The sequence below is a fragment of the Zingiber officinale genome, chromosome 2A, assembly GCF_018446385.1.
Source record: "Zingiber officinale cultivar Zhangliang chromosome 2A, Zo_v1.1, whole genome shotgun sequence".
In the NCBI taxonomy this organism is placed as follows: domain Eukaryota; kingdom Viridiplantae; phylum Streptophyta; class Magnoliopsida; order Zingiberales; family Zingiberaceae; genus Zingiber; species Zingiber officinale.
The window spans coordinates 24,325,336-24,351,486 of NC_055988.1; the positions used below are offsets into that span (position 1 = coordinate 24,325,336).

The 26,151-nt window shown below is 35.5% G+C and overlaps 3 protein-coding genes across 5 annotated transcripts in view; 2 read left to right on the forward strand and 1 right to left on the reverse strand.

Moving 5' to 3' along the window:
* LOC122040947 (serine/threonine-protein phosphatase BSL1 homolog) overlaps nucleotides 1-1,265 on the reverse strand; it is a 39,581-nt gene extending 38,316 nt beyond the window's left edge. The window contains exons 1-5 of the mRNA XM_042600436.1: nucleotides 824-1,265; nucleotides 673-733; nucleotides 511-589; nucleotides 327-406; nucleotides 128-222 (exon numbers count right to left, since the gene is read on the reverse strand). Of these exons, the coding sequence (XP_042456370.1) occupies nucleotides 128-222; nucleotides 327-406; nucleotides 511-589; nucleotides 673-733; nucleotides 824-1,028 (520 nt within the window). The 5' untranslated portion in view covers nucleotides 1,029-1,265. The remainder of the gene's footprint in view (nucleotides 1-127; nucleotides 223-326; nucleotides 407-510; nucleotides 590-672; nucleotides 734-823) is intronic.
* Nucleotides 1,266-3,709: 2,444 nt separating this feature from the next.
* LOC122040949 (RINT1-like protein MAG2) lies at nucleotides 3,710-18,132 on the forward strand. Of its 3 annotated transcripts, none has more exons than XM_042600440.1 (6): nucleotides 3,710-4,115; nucleotides 4,212-4,322; nucleotides 4,693-4,793; nucleotides 4,872-6,988; nucleotides 17,087-17,542; nucleotides 17,895-18,132. In XM_042600440.1, the coding sequence occupies exons 1-4, from the start codon at nucleotides 3,824-3,826 to the stop codon at nucleotides 6,714-6,716; spliced, it is 2,349 nt and encodes a 782-aa protein (XP_042456374.1). In that variant the 5' UTR covers nucleotides 3,710-3,823; the 3' UTR covers nucleotides 6,717-6,988; nucleotides 17,087-17,542; nucleotides 17,895-18,132. The 3 variants fall into 3 exon arrangements, with proteins under 3 accessions (XP_042456374.1, XP_042456373.1, XP_042456372.1); XM_042600439.1 differs by having other exon boundaries at nucleotides 17,449-17,542; XM_042600438.1 differs by lacking the exon at nucleotides 17,895-18,132 and having other exon boundaries at nucleotides 17,449-17,753.
* A 5,947-nt stretch (nucleotides 18,133-24,079) lies between these two features.
* Nucleotides 24,080-24,804, forward strand: LOC122044470 (protein DMP3-like). The gene has a single exon (XM_042604938.1). The coding sequence runs from the start codon at nucleotides 24,109-24,111 to the stop codon at nucleotides 24,721-24,723; it is 615 nt and encodes a 204-aa protein (XP_042460872.1). The 5' UTR covers nucleotides 24,080-24,108; the 3' UTR covers nucleotides 24,724-24,804.
* The last annotated feature ends 1,347 nt before the right edge of the window (nucleotides 24,805-26,151 follow it).

Consider the following 26,151-nt stretch of genomic DNA (forward strand, 5'->3'; position numbering starts at 1 on the left):
ATTGTTCAAATTTTCTAACCAACATCACAGACAGAATGCAATTAAGAAAAGAAGTAACTACTTTGTACTTTCATTGTTGCTCAATGGCAAGAACTTAATCTAACTAAAGATGACGATGGAGCTATACCATCATTGCCACTAACTGTGACAAGATAACGCTGAGCAACTAGGTCCATTGCATGTCCATATCGAGGACCTGGACCAGGTCCTTGAACAACCACCCTGCAAGATAATAGTGATTAATACAAAAAAAAAATGTCCATCTAACACCTGCATGTACCCAAAAAATCAACAGAGAATAAGAAAAGAAGCACTTCAATCTTCACCTATGCCACTTGAATTTATCATTTGTCAGATCAAGAACATAAAGGTCATCAGTCGAATGCCCAGCTGGCCCAATGCCACCCTAGTGACCGAATGACCAACCATCATTGTTCAAAAAAGAGAATAATAACTCGAAGCCAGAAAATTTAGAAATTGTTAACTAAGGGTCTATGCAACTCTTGCTACCTGGAAAACAACCATAGTACCGACAGCTGCGGCGGCATGAGCAGCCCTCTGTGAGGGCGGTTCTCCCGCAGGATGCAACCTGCCATTTCGTACAAGGAAAGAACTTCTAATTAAAATTGATGACTAGCAACCTTCGTACATTTAGCCAGCAACAGTCCATACCTGGTCCATTTCCGCGTTTTGACGTCGTACGAGTGAAGCGAATTCGTCACGCCAGCGAGCCCTTCACACCACAATGAGCAACTCCATCAGTAGAAAAAACAGCGTCGAACTGCAGATTAAGAGAGGGGAGGGAAGCGGTGCGGTAGATTACTGATGCCCGGAGCGGCAGAGGAAGCGCCGCCTTCGATGGCAGTGGCGCCGCCAAAGAGAATGAGTCGGGGCCCGTGGGACTTGGTGGCGGCCACAGCGGTAAGGGAGTGGCCGCAGCGGGGACCTGGGGCGTCATCGTCGGTCTCCCAACTCGATTCCAGCACGTGGTAGCTTGGCGCCGGGTTCAGCCACGGCCTAGACCCCATCCCGACGCCAGCGACTCCGCCGCGGGAATCCAAAAGAGCAAGAAACGGCGTCGCGATCTGAGAAATTGAGAGACGGGCCGGCCGTGAAGGCTAGAAGCAAGAGGAAGAGCTCGGCAGGAAACCCTAAGGTGGGCTCTGCCCGAGCCAACCACTCTTCGGCGCCGGCGCGGGTACGACGTAGGTTGATTAACTTTGAGTCGTCACTGCCGAAGTCAAATACTATTTACTTCGAAACTAACATTTTAAGGGTAGGTAAGAAGGACCGCCGCAGAAGAGATGGACCGTCCGAGGTCTCAGTTTGTTTCGGATGGATTTGGATGGGCGATTTACACCCGTTGAAACTTTTACAATTTGCTTAATTTGCAGGATGAAAAAAAAAAAAGGGTCACACTGCCTGCCTAAGGCTGTAAAAATAAATTCGATCCAATGATTAATCTCAGTGACTTAAAATAAAATTATGTTCAGGTTGAATATTTTTGAGTTCGGATCAAATGAGGATTAGTGGATTAAAAATTTTTGAGTTGAGTCGGGTTGAGATTCGGATCGACTCGGATTGATCTTTTATATATATTAATATCATGTTTATTTAATAATGATTAAGTATTAAGATAAAATTAAAAAATTATAGGAAAAATAATTTAAAAAATCATTATAAATCGAATTTTCAGATTAGCAAAGTCGGATTCGGGTTGATCGGGTTTAGATTCGAATTCAGGGATTTTAGATTAAACTCAGGTTCAGATTGGATTCATATTGGGTTAAAAAAACTCAATCCAACTTATTCGATCCATCCGAATTGACACCTTTAACATTGTCAAATCCCCACTAATCAAATTCATTCATACTAATCAGAGACACTACCATTGTCATAATTTCAATCAATCAGGTGGTAGAATTATCAAATTAAGAATTGATTCAAGTGAAATCGGAAAAAATATTCTCATTTATGGTGAAATCAGGAAAAAAAAACTTTTGTAAGATGGTCTATCTAATTTTCTGATTTTTTTTTAAATGACTATTAAATTATCTTTATTGGACACTTATTATAGCAAAAGGTGAATACGCTCGCTCTCAGCGTCCCCGTCAATCCGTCCTAGGACCAACAGGAGGAGGGAGGTATTACCTCGGCTTTACCGAAATTTGAACTCCAGACTTTATTATGGCAACATTTCATACGCTAGCCACTAGATCCATCCGAGGATACTACGTTGAACACTCATGATGCTATAACCTTTTGCCAAATTAAATAAATCGATTATCAGATATTTTTTATTCAAATCATCATACAAAATTTTATTTATATAATTATATAATCATATAATTATCATATCACATTACATAAAATAAAATAAAATATAATCTAATATTATTCGATTCAATATTTAACAATATTTATTTTTTTTAAAAAATTAAAATAAATTTTTTATTAACTTTAAAATCACATAAAACTCTTAGTCGTTGACATGACTGACATGCTTTACCTGAAAATCACTCATTCTTTAAACCAAATAAAATTAAATATTATAATCTTAAATAATAACCTTCAATCAAATATATCTTTACATTCAAGTATATTTCTTGCAGCTTGCACAAGTTTTAACCGTACTAGTAGCATCTTCCTCTACAATGGGCCAAAAGTAATAGAATAATAAGGCTTTCCGATGGGGAGCTCGACCTCCAAGGTGATTATCATCCCAAATCTTATGAATTCCCTTAACCACGTAATTGACTTTATTTTTGGTCTCAAGCATCTGAGAAGCAGCGGAGAAAATGACCTTTTATATAAGATGCACCAATAAGCATCAACAAAATTGAAGAGCTCTCTTGGGCTTTGATTGAGTCACTGGAGAGCTTAGCTTCTTTGAGGTAAGTTAGGATCTTCATCCTCCCATCTAGTTTCCCTTCTAGCATGGACAAGCACTCTATTCATGAGCTCCATTTTCAATTAGGATCTCCCAAGTTACCCAATTGGTGAGAGAGCTGGTCATCCTCGTCAGCTCGTCATTTTTGTATTTTTTTCTCTTGCTTCATGACAATCTCATTGAAGTCCTCCTTGTCTCACTCGTAAGTCTTGGTGTATCTCCTCAACCTTTTGACTTTGATCTCATAGAAGACGTTGTTTTTGTCGAATGACCAGCCGGGTAGAACGTACTTCTATCTGAGAGGCTCTTACATCCTTGGTCACTCACATATCAATTAAAAGTCTTGGTATTCAACCTTGTGGTTTGAAGACCGAATCTAAGTTGGACAACAAGCTTCATTTTGTTTCCTAGGGGAAGACCGTGGTGGCCTAACTCTATTACCTTCGTTAGAGGATGACTAATCAATAAAGGCTTTCCGTGTCTCTTCTTCCTCTTATTTGTGGTACTAAATTATTTGTCAAAATTCATCTATGTTTTTTAGATTTATCATAATAACTTATAGAAATTTTGGTAGTCAATTTAAAAACGAGATACGGATTTTTAATACACCATCACAATTCTTACACTCAATACAAAGACCCAAAGTTACATCAACCGGACTGTTTGACTCCATCAGTTAGATCAAACGCATTGCATGGGCGGGGACTAGAAGATTGTTATAACTCCGACTATGGCAATTTGAAAATACTGTCAATATCATGGAGCAAAATGAAAATTTCCAAAAGCGATAAATGTAGACCGGATTTGCTGACCACCGTCATTCCCTTCCCTCGGTGGTCTTCCTAGTCGCCGTGGTTTTCTCCGCGGCGGCGCGAGCGCATCTAAATCGCTAACCCTATTCCTCATCCTAATCCGTCGATGCGGTGACCTCCAATGGAAGCGGTTCCGATGCGGCTGCCCTGGCCGTCGGCCCTTACTCCGCCGATCGCCCACTTCCTCGCCGAGCAATTCCGGAGCGAGGCGGACCTCCATCGGTCCCCCGACCTCGAGGCGGAACTCGCTAGCCGGTGCTCCGATCTCGAGGATTCTCTGAACGATCTGCGCATCCGGCTCTCGAAGAGCGTTGCGGCATATGCCGTGCGCTCGGAGGAGGTCGGTACGTTGCTGGACGGCGTCCAGAGGGAGCTATTTGATCTCCGGTCCTCCCTTCGTGGCCCGTCAAAAGGTTACTTAATTTGGTTCCGGAATTCGATATAGTTCTTGTCTAGATCGTTGCGATGATTGCGGCGATTAATATTGCCGGAATCTGTTGTGTTTTCAGGGGATGGTGACATAATATGTGGATTGGAGAGAAGAGATCAGATCTTGGCGGATGAATTGCCGTCGCTTGCGAAGGAAGTTTTGAGAGTGGAAACTGTCCAGGCTTATGCTGGTAGGTTCTCAGCATTTTCTTAAAAAACCTCGTAAGATTTCTGCGGCATGACATCTCACTGCATTTTACTCTTGTCAATAATGAGAAGATCGAAAGTTCTTAATTTAGATTTAGGGGTTATTAGTATTATTGTTCTTGATAAAGGTGAAGTTTTCACTCCTCAAGAATGACTCTACTTAAAGTTGGTATAGTGATTTTTTCCCCCTGCACTCTGTACCCTGTGTTTGTTTTTATAACAAATCTGGTTGATGACATTTGGTTCAATTTTTTGAAAAAGAATCATCAAGTATAATTTATCCTTTATTTTTGCTAACAATAAATCGTCTTGCAATATCCTGATACAGTGCATTATGTTTTCTGTTTAATCCAGAAACAACATTGAAGCTTGACAGATTGATTGGTGACATTGAAGATGCTGTCTCTTCTTCAGTCACAGTAAAACTTAAAACTCCTGGTGCGGTTAAATCAGAGGTGAGAATTGAGATGAGTTAAAAGGTAAAATGGTGTATGACTTGTTATCTTCCTAATTGCTTGTTTTCTTCTTTGTAGGATGTTTGTATGATGACAATCAATTCTTTGAAGCAAATAGAGGATATCTTAGCTTCTGTTACAAACTCAAGGCCTCAGTGGTCTCGGCTTGTCTCAGCTGTAGATTACAGAGTTGACCGAGCTTTAGCTATGTTACGACCCCAGGCAATTGCTGATCATAGAAACCTTCTAGCGTCCATTGGTTGGCCGCCACCTCTTTCAAGCTCAAATATCATACATCCAAATCCAGAGGCATCAACAGATTTTTCCAATCCTCTTCTGATGACTGGGAACTTGAAGACTAAGTACTGTGAGAGCTTTCTTTCCCTTTGTTATTTGCAGGAATTGCAGAAAAGGAGAAAATCTCGACAACTCTCTGGGAGTAATTTGGAGATTGCCCTGAGCCAACCACTTTGGGTGATTGAGGAGTTAGTGAACCCAATAATGTTATCAGCTCAACGATATTTTGTAAAGTGGCATGATAAGCCTGAATTCATCTTTGCTCTTGTTTACAAGGTTACAAAGGATTTTGTTGATTCCATGGATGAGATACTGCAACCTTTGGTGGACAAGGCCATGATTTTAGGGTGTAGCTGTAGAGAGGAGTGGATTTCAACAATGGTGTCTTCACTCTCTATTTTTTTATCAAAAGAGATTTTTCCGGACTATGTCAATCTTCTGGATGGTAGCTCTCCAAGCAGTGATCCATCACAGACTAGATTCTCATGGCTTCAGCTTGTCGATTTGATGATATCTTTTGATAAAAGAATCCATACCCTCATTTTAAACTCTGGTGTGGTGCTATCATTGACAGATGTTCTGAATTTGCAGCAAGTCTCAACCATGTCCATCTTTTGTGATCGGCCAGATTGGCTTGAGTTGTGGGTTGAGTTAGAGCTTAGTGAGATGCTAGAAAAGTTGAGAGTGGCTATGGAAGATGAAAATAATTGGAAAACAATAATAGGAGGGATACTGGTGGAGGATTACAAATCACCTGCAGTTTCTGGTGCTGTTGTCCAATGTTTTTCTTTACTAATTGACAGATCTCGACCTTTGCCAAGCATTGAGCTTAGGGCAAGGTTTATCCGGTTGGCTGGAGCTCCAATCTCAAAGAAATTCCTTGATTCTTTGCTTCAAAGGTGCCAGGAAGCTGAAGGTCTGACAGCTTTGGCAGATGATGATGCAATACTAAAAGTTTCCCACTCCATAAATGCAGCTAGATACTTTGAATCTGTCCTGACTGAATGGTCTGAGAATGCCTTTTTCCTTGAGCTGGAAAGTATGGTTAAAGAGGAGGTTGATGGTAGGTGCATATTTGATGAAGAGTTGACTATGTTCAAGGACTTCAGGATAGAGTGGGTTCAGAAGATTACAACTGTCATAATAAGGGGATTTGATTCATTGTGCCGGGAGTACCTGAAAAGCAAGAGACAATGGCAAGAGAAATCTGAAGGGATATCTCTTTCGAGGACTTTTGTAGGTGCGTTGGATTATCTCCAAGGTAAGATCTGTAAGTTGGAAGATGCTATGAATGGGATGGACTTTGTGCTGATGTGGAGAGCTGTGGCTAACGGTGTGGACCAGCTAGTTTTTACTGGAATTCTTCTGGGCGCGACAAAGTTCAGTTATAGTGGTTTAGAGATACTTACTGCTGATTTGGAGGCCCTGTTTGGTGTGTTTTCAGCATGGTGTCTGAGGCCTCAGGGCTTTTTTCCAAGATTGTCAGAAGGTTTGAAGTTGTTAAAGATGGAGGAGAAGCATCTCGAGATTGGTGGTTTTGGGAAAAATGAGAGGTGGTTGAGGGAGAAGAATATAAAACATCTAACTGTTGCAGAGGCAGAGAAAATTTTGAAAAGTAGAATATGAATAGGATGATACACCATCATGAAGGCATACTACCAGAATTAATTAGCTGGGAGTTTAATGTGACTTGATTCTAATCTAATGTTTATTGTGAGAACTACAACATTGATTCTACACCGTTGTTTAATGTAATAATTTGCAACGGTTTTCTGCAAAATTCATTCAAATGACAGTGTCTCATCTAAAGATATCCAACAGATCAATATGGCTGCTTTTTTCCAGCAAGGTTTCTTCGGATGGATAATATCATTTGTGTTTACCATCTACAACTTATTGTAAGTTAGTTAGTAATTACTTATTTTTGTTTAACTTATTTCACTTTATTGTATTACTAAAAAAAGTAGGAAATATTTTGTATGAATCACTATCAACCTGATATCTCTCTATATCATAGATTTTACTTTCTTTCTTAGTGTATAGACATATGGTTCTATCTGACAGCCTCTATTTACTTAACCTTATTGTTTGATAATTTTGAGTTGGAGAAGAAATTTAGTAGGCTTCTAATAGTTCCATAAGTCTTTGCTTCTATATCCTACTATTACCTGAGAGTTCATTATTTATTATAGTCCAAATAATTATATTTTCCTAGTATCAACTTGATGTGCTTTGTTAGCCTATGAATCAACTATAAGCAAGGTTTAAATCTATTCCAAAATAGAGTGTCCGGGCTTGGTCGGATGAGATTGTTTCAATATCATGCCACAATGCTAGAATGTTGCACATTATGATTGTGGCGAATTATAGGTGGAGAAAGGAAGAAGAAGCAACTGTAGCTTCTTCCTTGATCACCCGAAGTTGTTCGACACTTTGACCTTTTAGACTTTGCAAGTTGAAGATGACACTTGCTGAGCTTATGTGATCGTTATGTTCCTGCAGAATTGTTTCATGAGTTGTTACAACCCTTGTGGAGTTGTGGTGAGTCATCATAGAGTTTGAAGAAGCTACTTCGTTGCAAATGAGTGTTAACTGGTCTGTAGCCCAGCTGTTTAGGCTAGCTATTCTATTGGTTATCATTAGCTAAAAAGGTGCATGATGTCTTCATTCCGAACATGTTAAGAGTCTCGCAAGCATCTTCTTGACGACAAAATAGACCGACTCCTAGTATTCATATATGTGTCTATGAATTAATATATTATATGGAGCTAAATATTGAATTATCGCGTGAGCACATGAATAGAAGATGAGAGTTGCAAAGATGAGAATGTTAAGGTGAATGTGTCGACACATAAGGATGGACATGATAAGAAATGAAATATTAGAGGGAAAGTCAAGGTTGTACTTTTTTAAAAAAACTCCAAGAGACACATTTAAGATAGTACAAACATGTACTTAGATCACCAATAAATAATCCAATTAGGCGATGCGAAACTATGACAAATGTCCATCTCAAATGAGGAAGAGGAAGATCTAAAAAAGATTTGGTTAATAACAATAAAATAAGATAAAATTTATATAGTAGGAGCTAAAGTCCAATGACGTGGAAGGATCTATATAACCAACCTCACCTAGTGGGATAAGACTTAGTTGTTATTGTTGTCACATGTATGCCATTCATTCAATAGCAAAACTTTGACTACGATGTCCTCATACTCCAAAACCACATTTGATGTTAAATAAATCCCCTCTCCCTCCTTTTTTTTATATGTACAAAAAATTATGGAGCTTAAAATGTATGGAAGTGTGGGAGAATAGTCTTTTGTTGATTTTACCACCATTCTAGGTCATTCATAGCATTACTTGTTAGTATCAACCCTAAGAACCAATCATAAGTTGATTGAATTAGGACATATTGTATCATATTTATCGATAAAGGACAATATTTTGGTTATTATATTTGTTTCATATTTGTGCTAGTTGAATAAATATAATAATGCCCTAAAATATTAGATTCTAATTTACAGTATATTAATTGGTTGAATTGATTGTGGGAGGTTGTCGATATATACATGGAACACTACTCTTAAATATTCCTAATCAAGTGTTAATAAATAAGGGCAATATTAATACGTTAAGACTAACATGTCGATTAACTGATGACTTGATCTCAATATAAGATATCAAGTTGACACATTAATATATATTAGAAAATATGTACTCGTCATGAGAAGTTTCATGGATTGTTATATGAGTGTCATAAACATTCTCATAGTGACTATTAGTATAAATAGTTCTTAGACATAAAGTCACTACGATTCACTACATAAGGAGTTGTGTACTTTGGCATCGATAAACATCACCTATAACAAGGTGAACTATAAAGTCGTTCACTATGCAATGAACTATGCAGAGGGATGTGAGTGATGTAAATAAGATTTGCCCCTTCCATATAACGGAAGAGATATATGTAGGCCCCTTGATTGAGTAGGACTACTGAAATGCATGACCATGCTCAAATAAGTCAATATGAGATATTAAACTTATTTGGTTAAGTAAGTCTACTTAGAGATCAAGAAACACATAGATTGATAAGAGGATTATACAGTCTATGCCTCATGAATTAATCTAGATATCAAGAACAAAAGAAATGAGTTATATGAGATAATGGTCACAGTTAAGTTAGGGAAGATCTCAACATTGTTGTCACTTGGGTAGTAATGATGCATTGCTAAATGTCACTGATTGCTTGTATATCTAAAATAGTTTTAGAAACACTAACAATATTACAAGAACCTAATGGATCACACATAGAGAGCATGTTGATTTGGAGATAGATTTATTTTATGGTTTTGAACCTTAAGCTTATTGGATTAATAAGTTAATCTAATTAAGTTTTGGACTTATTGGATTAATGGGTTGGTCCAATTAGATCTTAAAGGCTTATTGGTTTAATGAGTTAATCTAATATTCTTGTTCTTTCTTTTAAGCCCAACCCAACAAGAAAGCCCACTACAAGAAACCCTAATGGCTAGGTTTTCTTTTTGATCTTCATCTTAAATAGTCATCTCTTTAAAAAGGGCAAGAAGGTGAAGAGTTAGCAGGAACGAAAAGGGGTGTGAGACTCTCCAAATTTTTGAATTCGTGGGAGGAACGAAGAACGTGCTTGTGTGGATGCTGTAGAGGTGCAGACATTTTGATCGCGCTTAGATTGGTCGGACTAGCAGTCTTGTAAGGGTTGTTCATACATCAATGGAAACAATCCTATTCGCTAGAGTAGTTTTGCATTCGCATGAATCTCTAGAGGGATCAATTTCCGCTGTGTTTTAATTTATTTTTCACTATAGATCCCATAATGGTATTAAAGCCACTTGCGAATGCGTTCTCCGCCTTGTTTTATATTTTATATAAACGAATGAACATGTGCTTATTATGATTTGCTTGGAAGGATTCATGGGTGGCTTTGACAGGTGTTGTTTTGAATTGATTGGAATGAAATAATTTGTGTTTGATCAAAATCAGTGATTGTGGCATCTTCATGTTAAATATGAATGTGTGTTACAATTCGGTTTCATTCGACGAATCATAAATCCTTGGGCCAGGACCCCGTGTGGTTTCGTCATATAAATCATTAATCAGAATCATAATAAAATGATGTCATAGATCTCTTACATGTGATGTTTGTTATGGTACATGGTTATGACCCATTACCTAATTTGATTGAATTATGTGTATGTGTTGTAAATTCATAATACAACCTGCGTGTTGTGCCTTTTCACTTCATACTTCAAGTTGTAAAAGGATTTCTCTTCTCACCAAACTCCCTTCGAATATAACTCAAGGTTTCTCTTCTTTATAATGTACAAATTAGAATAGTGCTAGTATAATATTGGACGATGATTGAAAAAGAGGCTAACAATACATCACAACCAAGGAAGCACTTGTAGAAGATGTAATTCCCTAGGTTGGCTTTTCAATCCTCATTGGCTTGAGAAGATCGTAATAGACGGGCCATAACTATGTCACATTTATTTGCTTGTTTTGCATATATGTTAATGTATGTCATGCTCTAATGTGATGCATATCTAATTAGTAGTTTTACCATAATTAGGTCAATTTAATATGCCTACTAAAGTTTGATACTCATTACTTTCTTGATCAATTATATACATGTTTGCTAAAGCAAAGCAACTCAATTTAACTTAGTAGAGTGCTACAGGACAATTGTGATGTCTAACTATTGAACTTTGGGTGCGACTTAACTAAATTACCTCAATTGGATTGAGAACGTAGAGGCATATGATCATTCAATGAGCAAAATAACAAATAGTCATGTTCACTTAACTATCCAAGAGTTGTATACGATGCAATTGATAAACATTACTTACCCAAATATATCCAAGTCTTGGGCGATTAGCCAAAGCTAACTTAAGATGCGGTATAATATAGATCTTGTCCCACTTAAATGTTATTGTTATTGGAGTTTGTAGCTAGTAGTGTGGGTAAACTATGGTTGTCCACATTCGTGACTTACTCCTACCAAGCTTTACATTTTAGTAGAAGAATCATTTAATTAAAGACCTAATTAAGTGATTTAAATATGATACTTATTTTTGCGTTTATTATTGTTGTAGATAACCATGTCAACACACACGTCTAATACCATCTCATTACGATCTGTTCTTGATAAGGAAAAGCCCAATGGAGCTAATTTCCTAGACTTATACATAAACTTAAGAATTGTTCTCAAGTAAAAAAAAAATTGTACGTCCTAGAATAACCTATTTCTAAAACACCTGCCTCTAATGCTACTCGTACGGATAAGGATGCTCATAAGAAACATCAGGATGATACATTAGATGTATCATGCCTTATGTTTAGCATCATGAATTCAGAGCTTCAAAAGCAATATAAGAACATGGATGCTTATGAGATGGTTAAACATCTTAAATAACTATATCAGGGTAGGCAAGACAAGAGAGATTTGAGGTATCTAAGACTTTATTTCAATGCAAAATGCAAGAAGGAAGTCTGGAACTCATGTACTTAAAATGATAGGATATGTTGAGAAACCTTGAAAAATTGAGATTTCTATTGGGCCAAGAGTTAACCACTAACCTTGTTCTACAATTGTTGCCAAAAAGCTATAGTTAATTTATCATGAACTATAACACGAACGAAATTGATAAGTCGTTGCCTGAGATGTTAAGCATGTTGAGAACTCCAGAACTCAATCTCAAGAAGACTAAGCCTAATACCATATTGATGGTGCAAAAGGGCAAAAGCAAACGAAAGCCCAAAGGTAAGGGTAAGTTCCAAGCTAAAGGTAAGGCCAAGTCTCATGCACTGAAACCTAAAGGTGGGGTAGCTAAGGAAGGAACTTGCTTCCACTATGGTGCGACCGGACATTAGAAGAGAAACTGTAAGTTGTTCCTGGAGGAAGTAAAAAAGAAAAGAAGTGAGCTTAAGTATATATATTATAGAAATCAATCTATCTATTTTTCTTTATGGGTATTAGATACCAACTGTGCATCTCACATTTGTATTAATATGCAGGAGCTAAGAAAGAATATATAGTTGACAAAAGACGAAGTGGACCTACGAGTAAGCAATGACGCAAGAGTTGCTGCTATAGCTGTAGGAACATATTGCCTATATTTGCCCACTGGGCTTGTTTTGAAACTTGAGGAGTGTTATTATATGCCTGGTTTGACTAGGAACATAATTTCTATTTCTTGTTTGAACAGGAAAGGGTTTCATTTATAATAAAGGACAAATATTATTCTATTATTTAAATGACACGATCTATTATAGTGCACAACTAATAAATGGATTCTATGTTTAGACCTTGAAAACTCAATGTATAACATAAATACAAAACGGTTAAAATCTAATGATTTAAACTAAACATATCTCTGACATTGTCACTTAAACCATATAAATGAGAAACATATATCAAAACTTCATAAGGATGAATTTTTGGACTCATTTGATTTTGAATCATATGAGATATGTGAATCTTGTCTACTATGCAAGATGACAAAAACTTCTTTTAGTGGACATAGTGAACGAGTTAATGATTTGTTAGGACTAATACATAGTGATGTATGTGACCCTTTCAATTGAGTAACTAGAGGAGACTATCATTACTTTTACTGATAATTATCTACTTCAGTAGATATGACTATGTATATCTAATGAAACACAAATCATAATCTTTTAAAAAGTTCAAAGAATTCAGGAATGAAGTACAAAATCAACTTGGCAAAAGTATTAAGATACTTTGATCAGATTGAAATAATGAGTACCTAAGCCAAAAATTTCATGATCATCTGGCTGAGTTTGAGATAATATCCCAACTCCACGTGGCACAGCACAGTGGAATGGTGTTTCAAAACAAAGAAATTGTACTTTATTAGATATGATACGATCAATGAGTCAGACATATCTTCCTTCTTTTTGGGGACATGTTTTGGAGATGGCTACATTCACTTTTAACCGCATTCCGTCTAAGGCAGTTACGAAGACGTCATATACGATATAGGCTGGGAAGAGTTCTAAGATGTTTTTTATGAAGATTTGGAGTCGTGAGGCTTATGTTCGACATCAAATTTAAGATAAACTACGATCCAAATCAGATAAGTGTTATTTTATAAGTTATCCCAAGGAAATGAAGGATATTACTTTTATAATCCCACACAAGGCAAAGTGTTTGTTGTCAGAAATGATGTTTTTCTAGAAAGAGAATTTATTTCTAGAATAACTAGTGGGAGAAAAGTAGATATTGAAGAAATCCGAGATACACAGATTAACACTGAAGTCTTGATGGTTGAATTGGCACCACAAAGTATTGTGGATCATGAATCTGTTACATCACAAGAAGTTGTGGAGCAATAACCTGTTTGAGTAGAATAAGCTCTATACAAATCTGATAGGATACGTCGTCAACCTGAGAGATATTCATTTCTCCTATCTGACCATAATGATTTAATACTTGTTGATTTGAACGAATCTACATCATATCGGGAAGCTTTGATAAGCTCAAATTCTGATAAATGACTAGAAGCCATGAGATCCTAAATGAAACCTATGTATGCCAACCAAGTATGGACTATGGTTGACCCACCTGAAGGGATCAAACCCGTTGAGTGTATATCGGTTTTCAAGAAAAAAACTAACATGAATGATCCTGTGCATACCCATAAAGGATAATTAGTAGCTAAAAGATTTAAGCAAATTCATGGTATAGACTATGATGAAACATTTTCACCAGTTATAATACTTGATTCTATTTGGATCTTGCTTGTTATTGCAGCTTATTATAATTATGAGATTTGACAGATGAATGTCAAAAATACATTCCTTAATGAAAATGTACTCAAGGATATGTACATGACACAACCTGAGAGTTTTGTGGATCCAAAGGACGTTGGAAAGGCATGTAAGTTGCAAAGGGACATTTATGGATTAAAGTAAGCTTCTAGAAGCTAAAATCTTCGTTTTGATGATGTGATCAAAAAGTTTGGTTTCATTAAGAACAAGATGAACCTTGTGTCTACAAAAGGTTAGTGGGAGCATAGTTATCTTTCTGATCTTGTATGTATATGACATGTTTCTTATTGAAAATGATATCTCTGTCATACAGTATGTGAAGATTTGGCTTGAGAATTATTTCTCAATGAAAGATTTAGGTGAAGTAGCTTATATTTTAGGCATAAAGATCTATAGAGATAGATCTAATAGATTGTTTGGCCTGAGTCAGAGTACATATATTGACAAAGTGCTTAATCGTTTTGCAATGCAAAATTCTAAGAGTGGATTTCTGCTAATGTCACATACTGTGAGCCTTTCCAAGGCCCAATGCCCTTCTATTAAGGAGGAGAGGGATAGCACGGATAAGATTCCTTATGCATCTGCTATTAGATCTATTATGTATGTCATGTTATGTACTCGTCCTGATGTCTCGTATGCATTAAGCATGACGAGCAGATACCAGTCAGATCCGGGTGAAAGTCACTAGGTCGCGAATATTCTTAAGAACTTGAGAAGATCTAAAGATTATTTCTTGATATATGGAGGTGATGAGGAGCTTGTTGTAAATGGTTACAACGATGTAAGCTTCCAAACCGACAATGATGATTCAAGATTGCAGTCAGGATGTGTTTTGATTAAATGGTGGTGTTGTGAGTTGAAAGTGTTCAAAGTAGGATACAGTTGCTGATTCTATCACAGAGGTTGAGTGTATTGCTGCTTCTAATGCAGCAAAAGAGGTTATTTGGATGAAAAAGTTTATCACAGAACTTGGTGTGGTTCCTAGCATCTTTAACCCAATAAACCTCTATTGTGATAATAATAGAGCTATTGCATAGGCTAAGGAACCCATGCCTCATCGACAATCCAAACGCATACTTCGGCAACTCCATCTCATTCAAAAGATTATTGATAGAGATGTAATGATATATAGAGTACTTAATGATGACAGCATTGCGAATCACTGACCAAGGCTTTAGCATAGAGGAAGCATGATGGTTACACTAGGTCACTTGATATTAGATACTTCAGTGATTGGCTCTAGTGCTAGTGGGAGATTGTTAGTGTCAGCTCTAAGAGTCAATCATAAGTTGATTGACTTAGGACATATTGTATCATATTTATTAATAAAAGACAATGTTTTGGTTATTATATTTGCTTCATATTTATGCTAGCTGAATAAATATAATAATGCTCTATAATAGTAGATTCTAATGTACAACATATCAATTGGTTGAATTGATTGTAGGAGACTGTCGATATATACATAGAACACCATTAATTTAATAGTCCTTAGACTTGAAGTCACTACGATTCCCTAAATAAGAAGTTGTGTACTTTGGAATCGACAAACGTCACATGTAACAAGGTGAACTATAAAGTCGTTATGCAATGAGTTATGCAGAGGGATATGAGTGATGTTGATGGGATACGGAAGAAATATCTATAAGTCCCTTGATTGAGTAGGACTATTGAAATGCATGACCATACTCAAATAAGTTAATATGAGATATTAAACTTATTTAGTTAAGTGAATTTACTTTGATATCAAGAAATTGATGAGAGGATGATACAGTCTATGCCTTATGAATCAATCTAAATATCAAAGACAAAAGGAATGAGTTATACAGGATAATGATCACAACAAGTTAGGTCGGATCTCAACATTCTCGTCACTTGGGTAGCAATGATGCATTGCTAGATGTCACTCATTGCTTGTGTATCCAAAATAATTTTAGAAGCACTGCCAATGTTATGAGAATCTAATGGGTCACACAGAACATGTTGATTTGGAGATATGCTTATTTTATAGTTTCAAACCTTAAGCATATTGGATTAATAAGTTAATCTAATTGAGTTTTGGACTTATTGGGTTAATGAGTTAATCCAATTAGATCTTAAAGGCTTATTGGTTTAATGAGTTAATCCAATATTCTTGTTCTTTCTTTTAAGCCCAACCCAACTAGAAAGCCCACTACAAGAAACCCTAATGGTTAGGTTTTCCTTTTTATCTTCACCTTAAAATAACCATCTTTTTAAAAAGGACAAGAAGGTGAAGAGTTAGCAACAATGTGAAGAGTTAGCTTCTTCTTTAATTGCCACCTTAAATAGTCATCTCTGGCAAGAAGAAAAAAAGTGTGAGACTCTCCAAATTTTTGAATTCGTGGGACGAATGAAGAACGTGCTTGTGTGGATATCGTAGAGACACGAACATTTTGATCGCCCTCAGATCAGCCGGATTAATAGTCTTGTAAGGGTTGTTCACGCATTAAAGGTAACAATTCTATTCGCTAAAGTAGTTACAAGAATAGTTTTGCTTTGACATGGATCTCTGGAGTGATCGATTTCTGCTGCTTTTTTAATTTTTTTTCGCTATAGATCCCAACATTACTATCCTTCGTTATTCATTGTGGGTTTGTTATTCGTTAGCACAGTTTAGCTTATGATGTGTTTGGAAGTCAACAAGAGATTCCATTGATAATTTTCGATTCTTTGAAACAACTCAATGAATTTATTAAATCCTTTTAGGAGGCTCTTAATGACCATAGATCCCATTTTTACCATGGTTGGCTATTCACGGACTAGTTGGACCTACCTTTTCTTTTTTGGGTCAATATTTGCAATGCAGTTGATCCAATGAGAAACCTAATTTGAATTATAGAGCTATGACAATCAAATCCAAATGAACAAAATGTTGAAACGAATCATTTGGGGTGGGAGCAACAAGGTTAAACCCTTTCCAATAATTTTGTTATACAGATTCGAACTCCCTTACTTTGGTGGGAAGCCCTCCAGCTCTATCTCACTTACCACTAAATGAACTATTGGTGACATTGCATATTGTTATGATTGTTAATGAATACTGATGGCAATTAGAGTTTTTGGTTTAGATAGAAGTACTTTTCTTCTTACTATTGTCACTTGAATCTATTGTTCTGTTCAAAAGATTACTTAATCCTTTGCAGATATGAACCCCACCTCCATGTACTTGCAACACTAGTGGCTCTGCACAATTATTGGAAATGCTAACCATACATACTACTCGCTAGGTGTACACGTTGACACAATGCTGTAATTGGTTGACAGAGTGTTCCATATTATTATTATCTCGATATACTGTTTATGCTAAACTTGATTATTACTATAATTTGGAAGTATAGTTTCCAAACACTTAGCAGACAAATCAATTGTGCGTGGAATATTTGGCCAATTTTTCTGGCACAAAGCCAGCTACTATGGATGAAGCTTTTCTGCATATTGATAATATTGTGAAGGTCTCCTACTCCACATTCATATATTCATAGTTATTAATTTGATTATTCTACAGATACAATACTGTTGCTGTGTCGAAGAAAATGGTTGCAACTCTTGTTTCCCTGTGCCAAAGCAAGAATTCAAGATCAAATCTGGACAAATCAAATGTGAGTTCTGTGACAGTGCCTGCATCTCTCTTCTTCCATACTGAACACCATCCCAGCTGTAAATATGTAATATATGCTACAGCATTTTGATTTAAACAATACTTTTCCTGATTGAAATGTTGTTACTTAATCAACAACCTTATTGGTAACTGGATGTTCGTACATTTCTGGAGAAGTAAATGATTCATTTCCAATGGGAAACTCTGGAATATTTATCAAGTGTTTATTGCTTTATTGCCACCTACCAGATCTTAAGCTGCAGATTTTGTCTGTTTAATCTATTCGTTGAGTTTTAAGTTGTAATTCAGTCATATAACATCTCTAAATTTACTGTGTTGGTTGTCTCACACAGGAAGTTGAGAGACAATTCATTGAGTATTTGAAGGACAAATCAGAGCCACTATAAGGTTTTTTGACACTGTAAGGTTTATACATGTTTTATTACTTATTTCCTTAGTCTGAACTCTGAATTGAGATTAAAAGTATTATGTTTCTCTGTTGGATATCTTTAGCTATACATTAACCCTAACTTTCGTATCTTGTTTATTATGTTCTGGTTAAATTGGAGAATGCCATTCATCTTGAGTGCATTAGTTTTGTGACTCTAGTTGTTTTGAAAATGAGACCATTCGACTTCTAGGCTACCTAGTTAGTTCATGTGCCAAGGAATAGGATCTAAGATCTAAGCCCGATCTGTTTGACGAACAACAGATGAATTTAGCTGATTATTTGCTCTAGCCCGTGTCACACGGTTCTTGGTTGTGGGAGAATGTTTTGTGCGTCTTCACCCTCGGTGACATAAATAAATTTATCTCGCCCTTTCTTACCAATTTGAAAGGCTTTTCGACAAGTTACTTCTCTTCAGACTTTGATGGGTTGGCTACTAATTCTCACAATATTCAAGAGTATATGAGAAGTTATTTTTGGATAATTCAGGTGTCCAGTTCTTGTCCAATTGATTTTGGATGAAGGCATCCCTCCTTCCCTCCTAATTCAATTTATATATATATATATATATATATTAGAAGCCGTTCTCTAGAATATTCATTCTTTCCTTCGAATTCTGATGTTTTTATTTATCCACTATACCACACACATGAGGGCGCTTTCATTCATCTTTCATTTGACCTTTAAAATCATAATTGTGTTTCACCTTGAAGGATTTTCCTTTGAGTTTTGATCTTGAGTTGAGTTTGATGTTATTTTTACATCTCTTGGGAGGCTCTTGCAAGAAAAACCTTATCTCAAGCCTCTAATTACCAATAAATTATTATATAAATCTTGAACCTCAGAAGAAAAGCCTTATCCCGAGCCTTTAATTACCAAGAAATTATTATATACCATGGTTCGAAAAAGTAAAAAAAAATGCATTATTCAAAGTTCTTACCTCATGCTCTTGCCTCCAAAGGTTTTTCCAAGCAACCCTTTCCTCATAGTCTTACATTACAAATACTTACTCATTTCACCATCAAATTAGTTAACTACTCATTAGTCTCAATGATTTCTTTATTCTTTGCTCTGCCAATGAAATTCGATCCATAGGTGGTCGTTATCGTCTAATTGCACTTGCGTGATGCTCTTAATTGTGAAAAATCCTTTATAATGTCCACGAAAGTGTGTGTTTGAATAAATTCCTTTGAAAACACGTATCCTCACGCAATCATCTATGTCACTAGAATACGTTCGGAATTAGTAATTAAACGCACATATATAAAAAAAATACAAATACCAAGTCTTCTCAGCAGTGACACCTACTCCCTTATCTCAACTTCTTATTTTTATTTTCCCCCAAAATACGTGACGCCATGAAAACAATGCACGTATATTCCAATTGAATTGTGGTAGTATTAATAATTATTCAATTTTTTCCTTCTTTGAACTAGGGAAGGCATTACCTAGTACTACTACTACTAAATAATAATAATAATAATAATAATTCGATTTCTCTTGTTCACGTCATATACGTTGGAAAATTGGAAGGGGTTGAACCTGCCGTTGCTGACGTGTTTAAAATATATATTAGCAAAAATAAGAGAGCACCTTATGTTTTAGAATTATGAAATGAGTATCACTTTTTCTTGTTTTATCACAAGAATTTCCCACTCTATCGTCCTTACGTGAAATGATACAATTATTCTCAAATACACTATTTAATGTTATTATCGTTTATCATACACATTAAATTTTAAACTAGTCGATATTTATATGTATATGATAAGTTTACATTATAGTAACTATGAAATTATAACGGTTACAAATATTATAACAGTTATGTTTTTATAATTATTACACTATAAATGTTGTAGTAATTACGGTCTTATAGTTGCTACAACTTGAATGTTGTCGAACAAGACAAAGTTAAATTGTAGTAATTACAGTTTGTAACTATTACAATGTGAATGTTATTGAACATGATAAGTTTGAGTTATAATAGCTATGGGTTCATAGATGCTATAATATAATGTTAGGTGAACAAGTCAAATCTGTATTATAATAGCTATGAAATTGTATCTGTTACAACATAAATATTTTTTGAACAAGTTAAATATGTATTATAACAATTATGAAATCATAGTTGCCACAATGTGAATGTTGGTTGAATATGTCAAGTCTGCTTCAGTTCAGGATTAAGAATGGCAATGGATCGGGTTCAAGTCGGATTTCATATCCTTCGTCCTCATACCCATTGGATATTAGATATCTATCCTCATACCCATATCCATACTCATTAAAAGATCATATATCTCATCATTCAATAAAATTTTATAGTAATTATATAGTAATAATTTTCCTTCTTTTCATCCAACTATCATCATTCAATAAAAACATATAACAACAACAATCAAATCTTATCCCACTAGGTGGGATCAATTATATGGATCCTTTTACGTCATTGAATTCTATCTCCTAGTATATCATTATCTATACTTAAATAAATTTTATCTTATTTTATTATTACTAACTAAGTCTTTTTTTGATCTTCCTCTTCCTCGTTTGATATGTGTGTTTGTCATAGTTTCACATTGCCTAATTGAAATATTTATTGGTCATCTAAATACATGCTCGTATCATCTTAAACGTGTCTCTTGGAGTTTTCCTTCAATAGATGCAATTCCAACTTTCTCTCTAATGCTCTCATTTCTTATTCTATTCATTCTTATATGTTCACACATATACATTAACATCCTCATCTCTGCAACTCTCATCTTTTGCTCATGTGTTCGAGTCATAACTCAACATTCAGCTCCATATATTATAACAAGTCTAACTGTGATTTTGTAGAATTTTTCTTTAAGTTTTAGAGATACTTTACAGTCACAAAAAACACCTGACACTCTCCTTCATTTCAACCATCCTGCTTGTATTCTATGTAAGACATTTTTCTCAATCCCTCTATCATTTTGTAAAAATGATCCTAAATATCTAAAGCTCTTTGTTCTAGGCAATTCGTCATCTCCTATCTTAACAATTGTCTTATTATGTCTAATATTGCTAAACTTAAATTCCATATATTATCTATTTATTATACTAAGTCTAAAACTTTTTCCTTTTAGTGTTTTCCGCCAAGATTCTAGTTTAGCATTTACTCTTTCATGTATTTCATCTATTAAAATAATATCATCTACAAACATCATACACCACGGTACTGTGTCTTGAATGTGTGCAGTGAGTTCGTCCATAATTAGTGTAACAAGATAAGGACTTAGAGATGATCATTGATGTAACTTTATCTTTATTGGAAATATTTTAGTTACTCTGCCTGAAGCCTTTACTCTAGTTGTTACATCCTCGTATATATCCTTAATTAGTTTAATATATGTTACGCTAACACATTTCTTTTTTAGAATTCTCCATATAATTTTTTAGGGACTCTATCATAAACTTTTTCTAAGTCAATCAATACTATGTATAGATCTTATTTTTGCTTCTGATATTTTTCAATTAATTGTCTAAGAAGATGTATAACTTCTATTATTGACCTTCCAAGCATGGACCTAAATTGATTTTCGATTACCGTGATCTCTTTCCTTAATCTTTTTTTTTTATTACTTTTTCCAAAGTTTTATAGTATAACTCATTAGTTTAATACCCCTATAGTTTATACAATTTTGTATGTCTCCCTTGTTCTTATATAAGGGAACTAGAGTACTTATCTTCTATTGATCTGATACTTTCTTCGTTTTAAATACATGTTAAATAATTTTACAAGTCATTCAATACCTTGTTTCCCTTGGCACTTTCATAACTCTATCAGAATATCATCTGGTCCAACAGTTTTTTTCCATTATACATCCCATTTAAAGCTTGTTCTACTTCTGAAGTTTGAATTATACAATAAAAATTTAAATTTCTATGCTTATTTGACCTACTTAAATTACTTAAGTTAAGTTGGTCACCTAAACCTTCATTAAAAAATTGATGAAAATACTTCTTCTACCGCTATATTATTTCTCCATCGTTTACTAGTACCGTATTACATTCATCTTTAATACATTTTATTTGGATAAGATCTCTTGTCTTCCTTTATCTCACTTTAGTTATTCTATAAATGTCTCTTTCTCCTTCTTTTGTATCCAATTTTTGATATAATCGTTAAAAATTTTCAATCTTTGCTTCATTCACTACTCTCTTAGCTTCTTTCTTGACCATTATATATTTTTTAAAATTTTCCTCATTCTTACAAATATATAATTCCTTATCAGCTATTTGTTTTTCTTTCACTTTCTCATTCTACGACTAAGATTCCTTATTTAATGGTGCACGTCCCTTTGACTCACTGAGCACACTCTTAGTTACTATTTTTAACTTTGATATCATCTTATCCCATGTCATATTAGAATCACGATATATTTCAACTAATACTTATATTCCTACCTTCTTCTTAAATATATTTTGCTTCCCATCCTTTAACTTTCACTACTTAATTTTAGGAGCCGTATATATTTTATTTTTATTGATACTATGTTTGAAGCATATATTCAACATTATTAACCTATATTGAGTAGTTAAGTTTTCTCCAGGGATGACCTTGTAATCTTTATAAATATTTCTATCTTTCTTCCTAACCATAAGAAAGTCAATTTGCGATTTATTATTAACACTTTTGAATGTGACTAAGTATTTTTCTTTTTTCTTAAAAAACATATTAGCTAATATAAGGTCATATGTTATCGCAAAATCTAATATAGTTTTCTCTTCCTCATTTCTCATTTTAAATCCATAACTCCCATATACCCTCTTATATTCCTCATTTTTCACTCCAGTATGTTCATTTAGATCATCTCCTATTAAAATCATTTCATTTGGCAGAATATTTTATAATATTTCATCTAAGTCATCCCAAAATCTTGATTTGGTAGTTTCATTTAATCATATTTATGATGCATATACGCTAATTATTTTCATAGTTTATTTTCCACTATTATCCTAAAAGATATAATTCTATCCGTTTTTCTAACTATTCTTACTACTTCATCTTTTAATGATCTATCTACAATAATATCCACTCCATTTCTCACTTTACTTTTTACCGTGTACCAAACATAAAACTCGAGTTCTCTATCAGTTTTACCTTCTCGTCTACCCAATTTGTCTTTTGTACACATAAAATACTAATTTTTCTCATAATCACCGCATCAACTTGATTTACCAGTGAGCGTTCCTATATTACATGTTCCAAATATTTGATTATTAGTTTTTCTATCAAATTTGTTCTTATATCCAACGTATAGTGCGAGAAGTCTTGCCTATTTAACACTACATCTAAGTTCTCATAGAGGTATAGTGCTCATTACCAATATATTATAGTCGGATCCTGCAACGCGAACTCTTGCATATTTAGTATTACACCTGAGTTTTGAAGATGTAGCAGTTCTTGCTGAGACGTTACAGTCAGATCCTGCAACCGGAGAACAACCTAGCATTAGCATAATAGTTTAATGGATCCATTCATTGAATATTTATCATAGTTTTAACGCTGGCTGGCAACCTAACACAATCCTTTTCCTTTATCCAGACTTGGGACCGACCATGACTTGTTCATCATGAGCGGAGTTCTCATTTAATAAAAGTATATTAAAATTAATATCATATTTAAAAAATTATATATAATTGAAAAATAAATTACATCAACAAAAATTAGTTATTAGATTTTAAAAAAAGATTTTTTAATATATTATTTAATCAAATATTAAAATCGAATATCGAATATTAATAATGCCTTCCTCCATTTAAATTTGATATTAATTTGAATGAAATTACCATCCTAGATTTAAATTTGAAATCGATCGGCCAAGAAGTTAAAATAAACCAAACAGGGCACCTAAGAGCAATTGTGTAATTTTCCCAGAGAGATTGGTTGGTGGACGGTGTGACCTTTGGATTAAAAAAAAAAAAAAGAAACGTCCCATTTCAATTTTCAATAACAAAGACGCCTTTGATTATTGCATATATATATATATATATATATATATATATATATATATATATATATATAGTTGAACCGGTAAATATTCCAATATTTTGCCCCTCTTTTAATCGAACGCACTGCCAGTTAGTCCCCGTCCATGGCGGCTTCTCCTTCTTCAGCCTCCTCCGCGTTGCCGGCAAGCAACAAGACGCTGTCGGTGATAGCCAACCTATCACAGCTTCTGCCTACCGGCACCGTGCTCGCATTCCAAGCCCTCGCCCCCTCGTTCGCCAACCGCGGCGCCTGCTACACCTCCAACAAGGTCCTCACCGCCGTCCTCATCGCCGCGTCGGCCGCCTCCGCCGCCTTCTTCTCCTTCACCGACAGCTTCACCGGCAGCGACGGCAAGCTCTACTACGGCATCGCCACGCGGGGCGGCTTCTACGTCTTCAACTACGCCAGCGACGACGGCGGCGCGCAGACGGCGGAGGCGGCGTTGGGCGATTTGAGGCGGTACAGGCTGCGACCGGCGGACTACGTGCACGCGTGCTTGGGGGTGCTGGTGTTCTTGACGTTGGCGTTCAGCGACGGCATGATACAGAGCTGCTTGTTCCCGGCGGCGGGGATTAACATGCGGGAGCTGGTGGTGAACCTGCCGCTGGGCACCGCCGTCCTGTCAACGCTGGTGTTCACGTTGTTTCCGACCACGCGACGGGGGATCGGGTATACCAATACGACAAAGAGCAGGAACAGAAGTATCGAGACGGCGTGATTGCATTTGTCAGCTAAATTCATATATCAACTAAATTCAACGTAATTAGACTGTATTTTCCTTTCTAAGAAAAATAAATTTAATCCAGAATATATCTTATGCATACTCAAAATCTAATTTCCAAAATATTGGATTCAAAGTCTGATTTTCTTAATGAATTATTCTTAATTCTAAATACTTTATTACTATACTACACCAAATCCGTGGGAGAGATATATAGTTCTATCCTTTTGGATACATCACGGGAGGAAGGTTAATTCGAAGGACGTACGACTTTTCCATTCTCTTCAAACTGACATGGAGAAGGCTTGGAAGTTGAATGTCGGGCTCCAGAAAAACACTTGCAATAAGCTGATCTCGCATAAAAGAACAAATTAAAAGAGTAGTGTTCTATGAGAAAACTTCATCAAGATGTTAAAAATACATCAGAAATAGCTAGGATCAAGATCAAATATTAAATTATTAAGAAAATTTAATAGAAAGCATACCTAAATCAATAAAGACAAAAAAAAAAAAAAAAATTAAAATTGATGAGTCTTTCACGTCTAAAAGGTTGAAAATAATGTGAATGAAAAATTGGTGGGGGAAAAAAGATTTCATTGTTAATGAGATTTTAGTCACAACGATTTCATTGAAAAAAGTTTTATAACAATGAAGTTGATTTATAATGTGTCACAACGATTGGAGTTGTAAATATATACATAAGGAGAGACTCTCTCTCACATTGTAAATGAGACTTTAGTCATACATTGGAAGTTTCATGACAATGAGGCTGATTTATAATGTGTCACAACGATTGGAGTTGTGAACATATACATGGGGAGAGACTCTCTCTCACACGCATCCACGTAAACGGTGTAAATCCAGGATCCATATTGCACTGAACCAAAGGTACTCGTGTGCGAGCACATTATGCAGGTCGAATGCCGGATTGATCAAGGTAAAATTTGCTCAAATGGAGCAACCAATATTTTACTACTTGAATCATTCTTTTGCTTGTTGCTGGAGGAAACTAATGGATGCATTAATGCGATTAATGTAGAATCGATAATCACAGACTGAAATGGCCAACCAGTGGTTGATGTTTCAAAGCTAGCTAATAAAGACAATGAATGACTTTTTTTTGGTTGTTTGCTACGACGAAGATTTGAATCTCCTATCTAAGAGGTCATGACTTTGAGCAAAAAAAAGAAGAGCGGGTGTAAAGAGAAACTCCAGCCACTATTGTTTCCTCTTGTTTCTTTCTCTTCGTCATGCATTTCACACAATGGTCTACTCGTGATAGCATTCAGGTACGAACTCAGTTTGTTGCGATTGACCAGTGTTTAGTGGTGATCGTGATTTGTCATTATATCCTAGGAAATAGACATCCTTCACAACCTCGAAGCACAACTGGAGGGAGACAAAACTGTTTTAAAGAAATTGCAT

Coding starts and splice junctions, on each gene's coding strand:
- LOC122040949 (XM_042600440.1), top strand. CDS start 3,824: ATGGAAGCGGTTCCGATGCGGCTGCCCTGGCCGTCGGCCCTTACTCCG. Junction 4,116..4,211: donor CCTTCGTGGCCCGTCAAAAG/GTTACTTAATTT, acceptor TTGTGTTTTCAG/GGGATGGTGACATAATATGT. Junction 4,794..4,871: donor CTGGTGCGGTTAAATCAGAG/GTGAGAATTGAG, acceptor TCTTCTTTGTAG/GATGTTTGTATGATGACAAT.
- LOC122044470 (XM_042604938.1), top strand. CDS start 24,109: ATGGCGGCTTCTCCTTCTTCAGCCTCCTCCGCGTTGCCGGCAAGCAAC.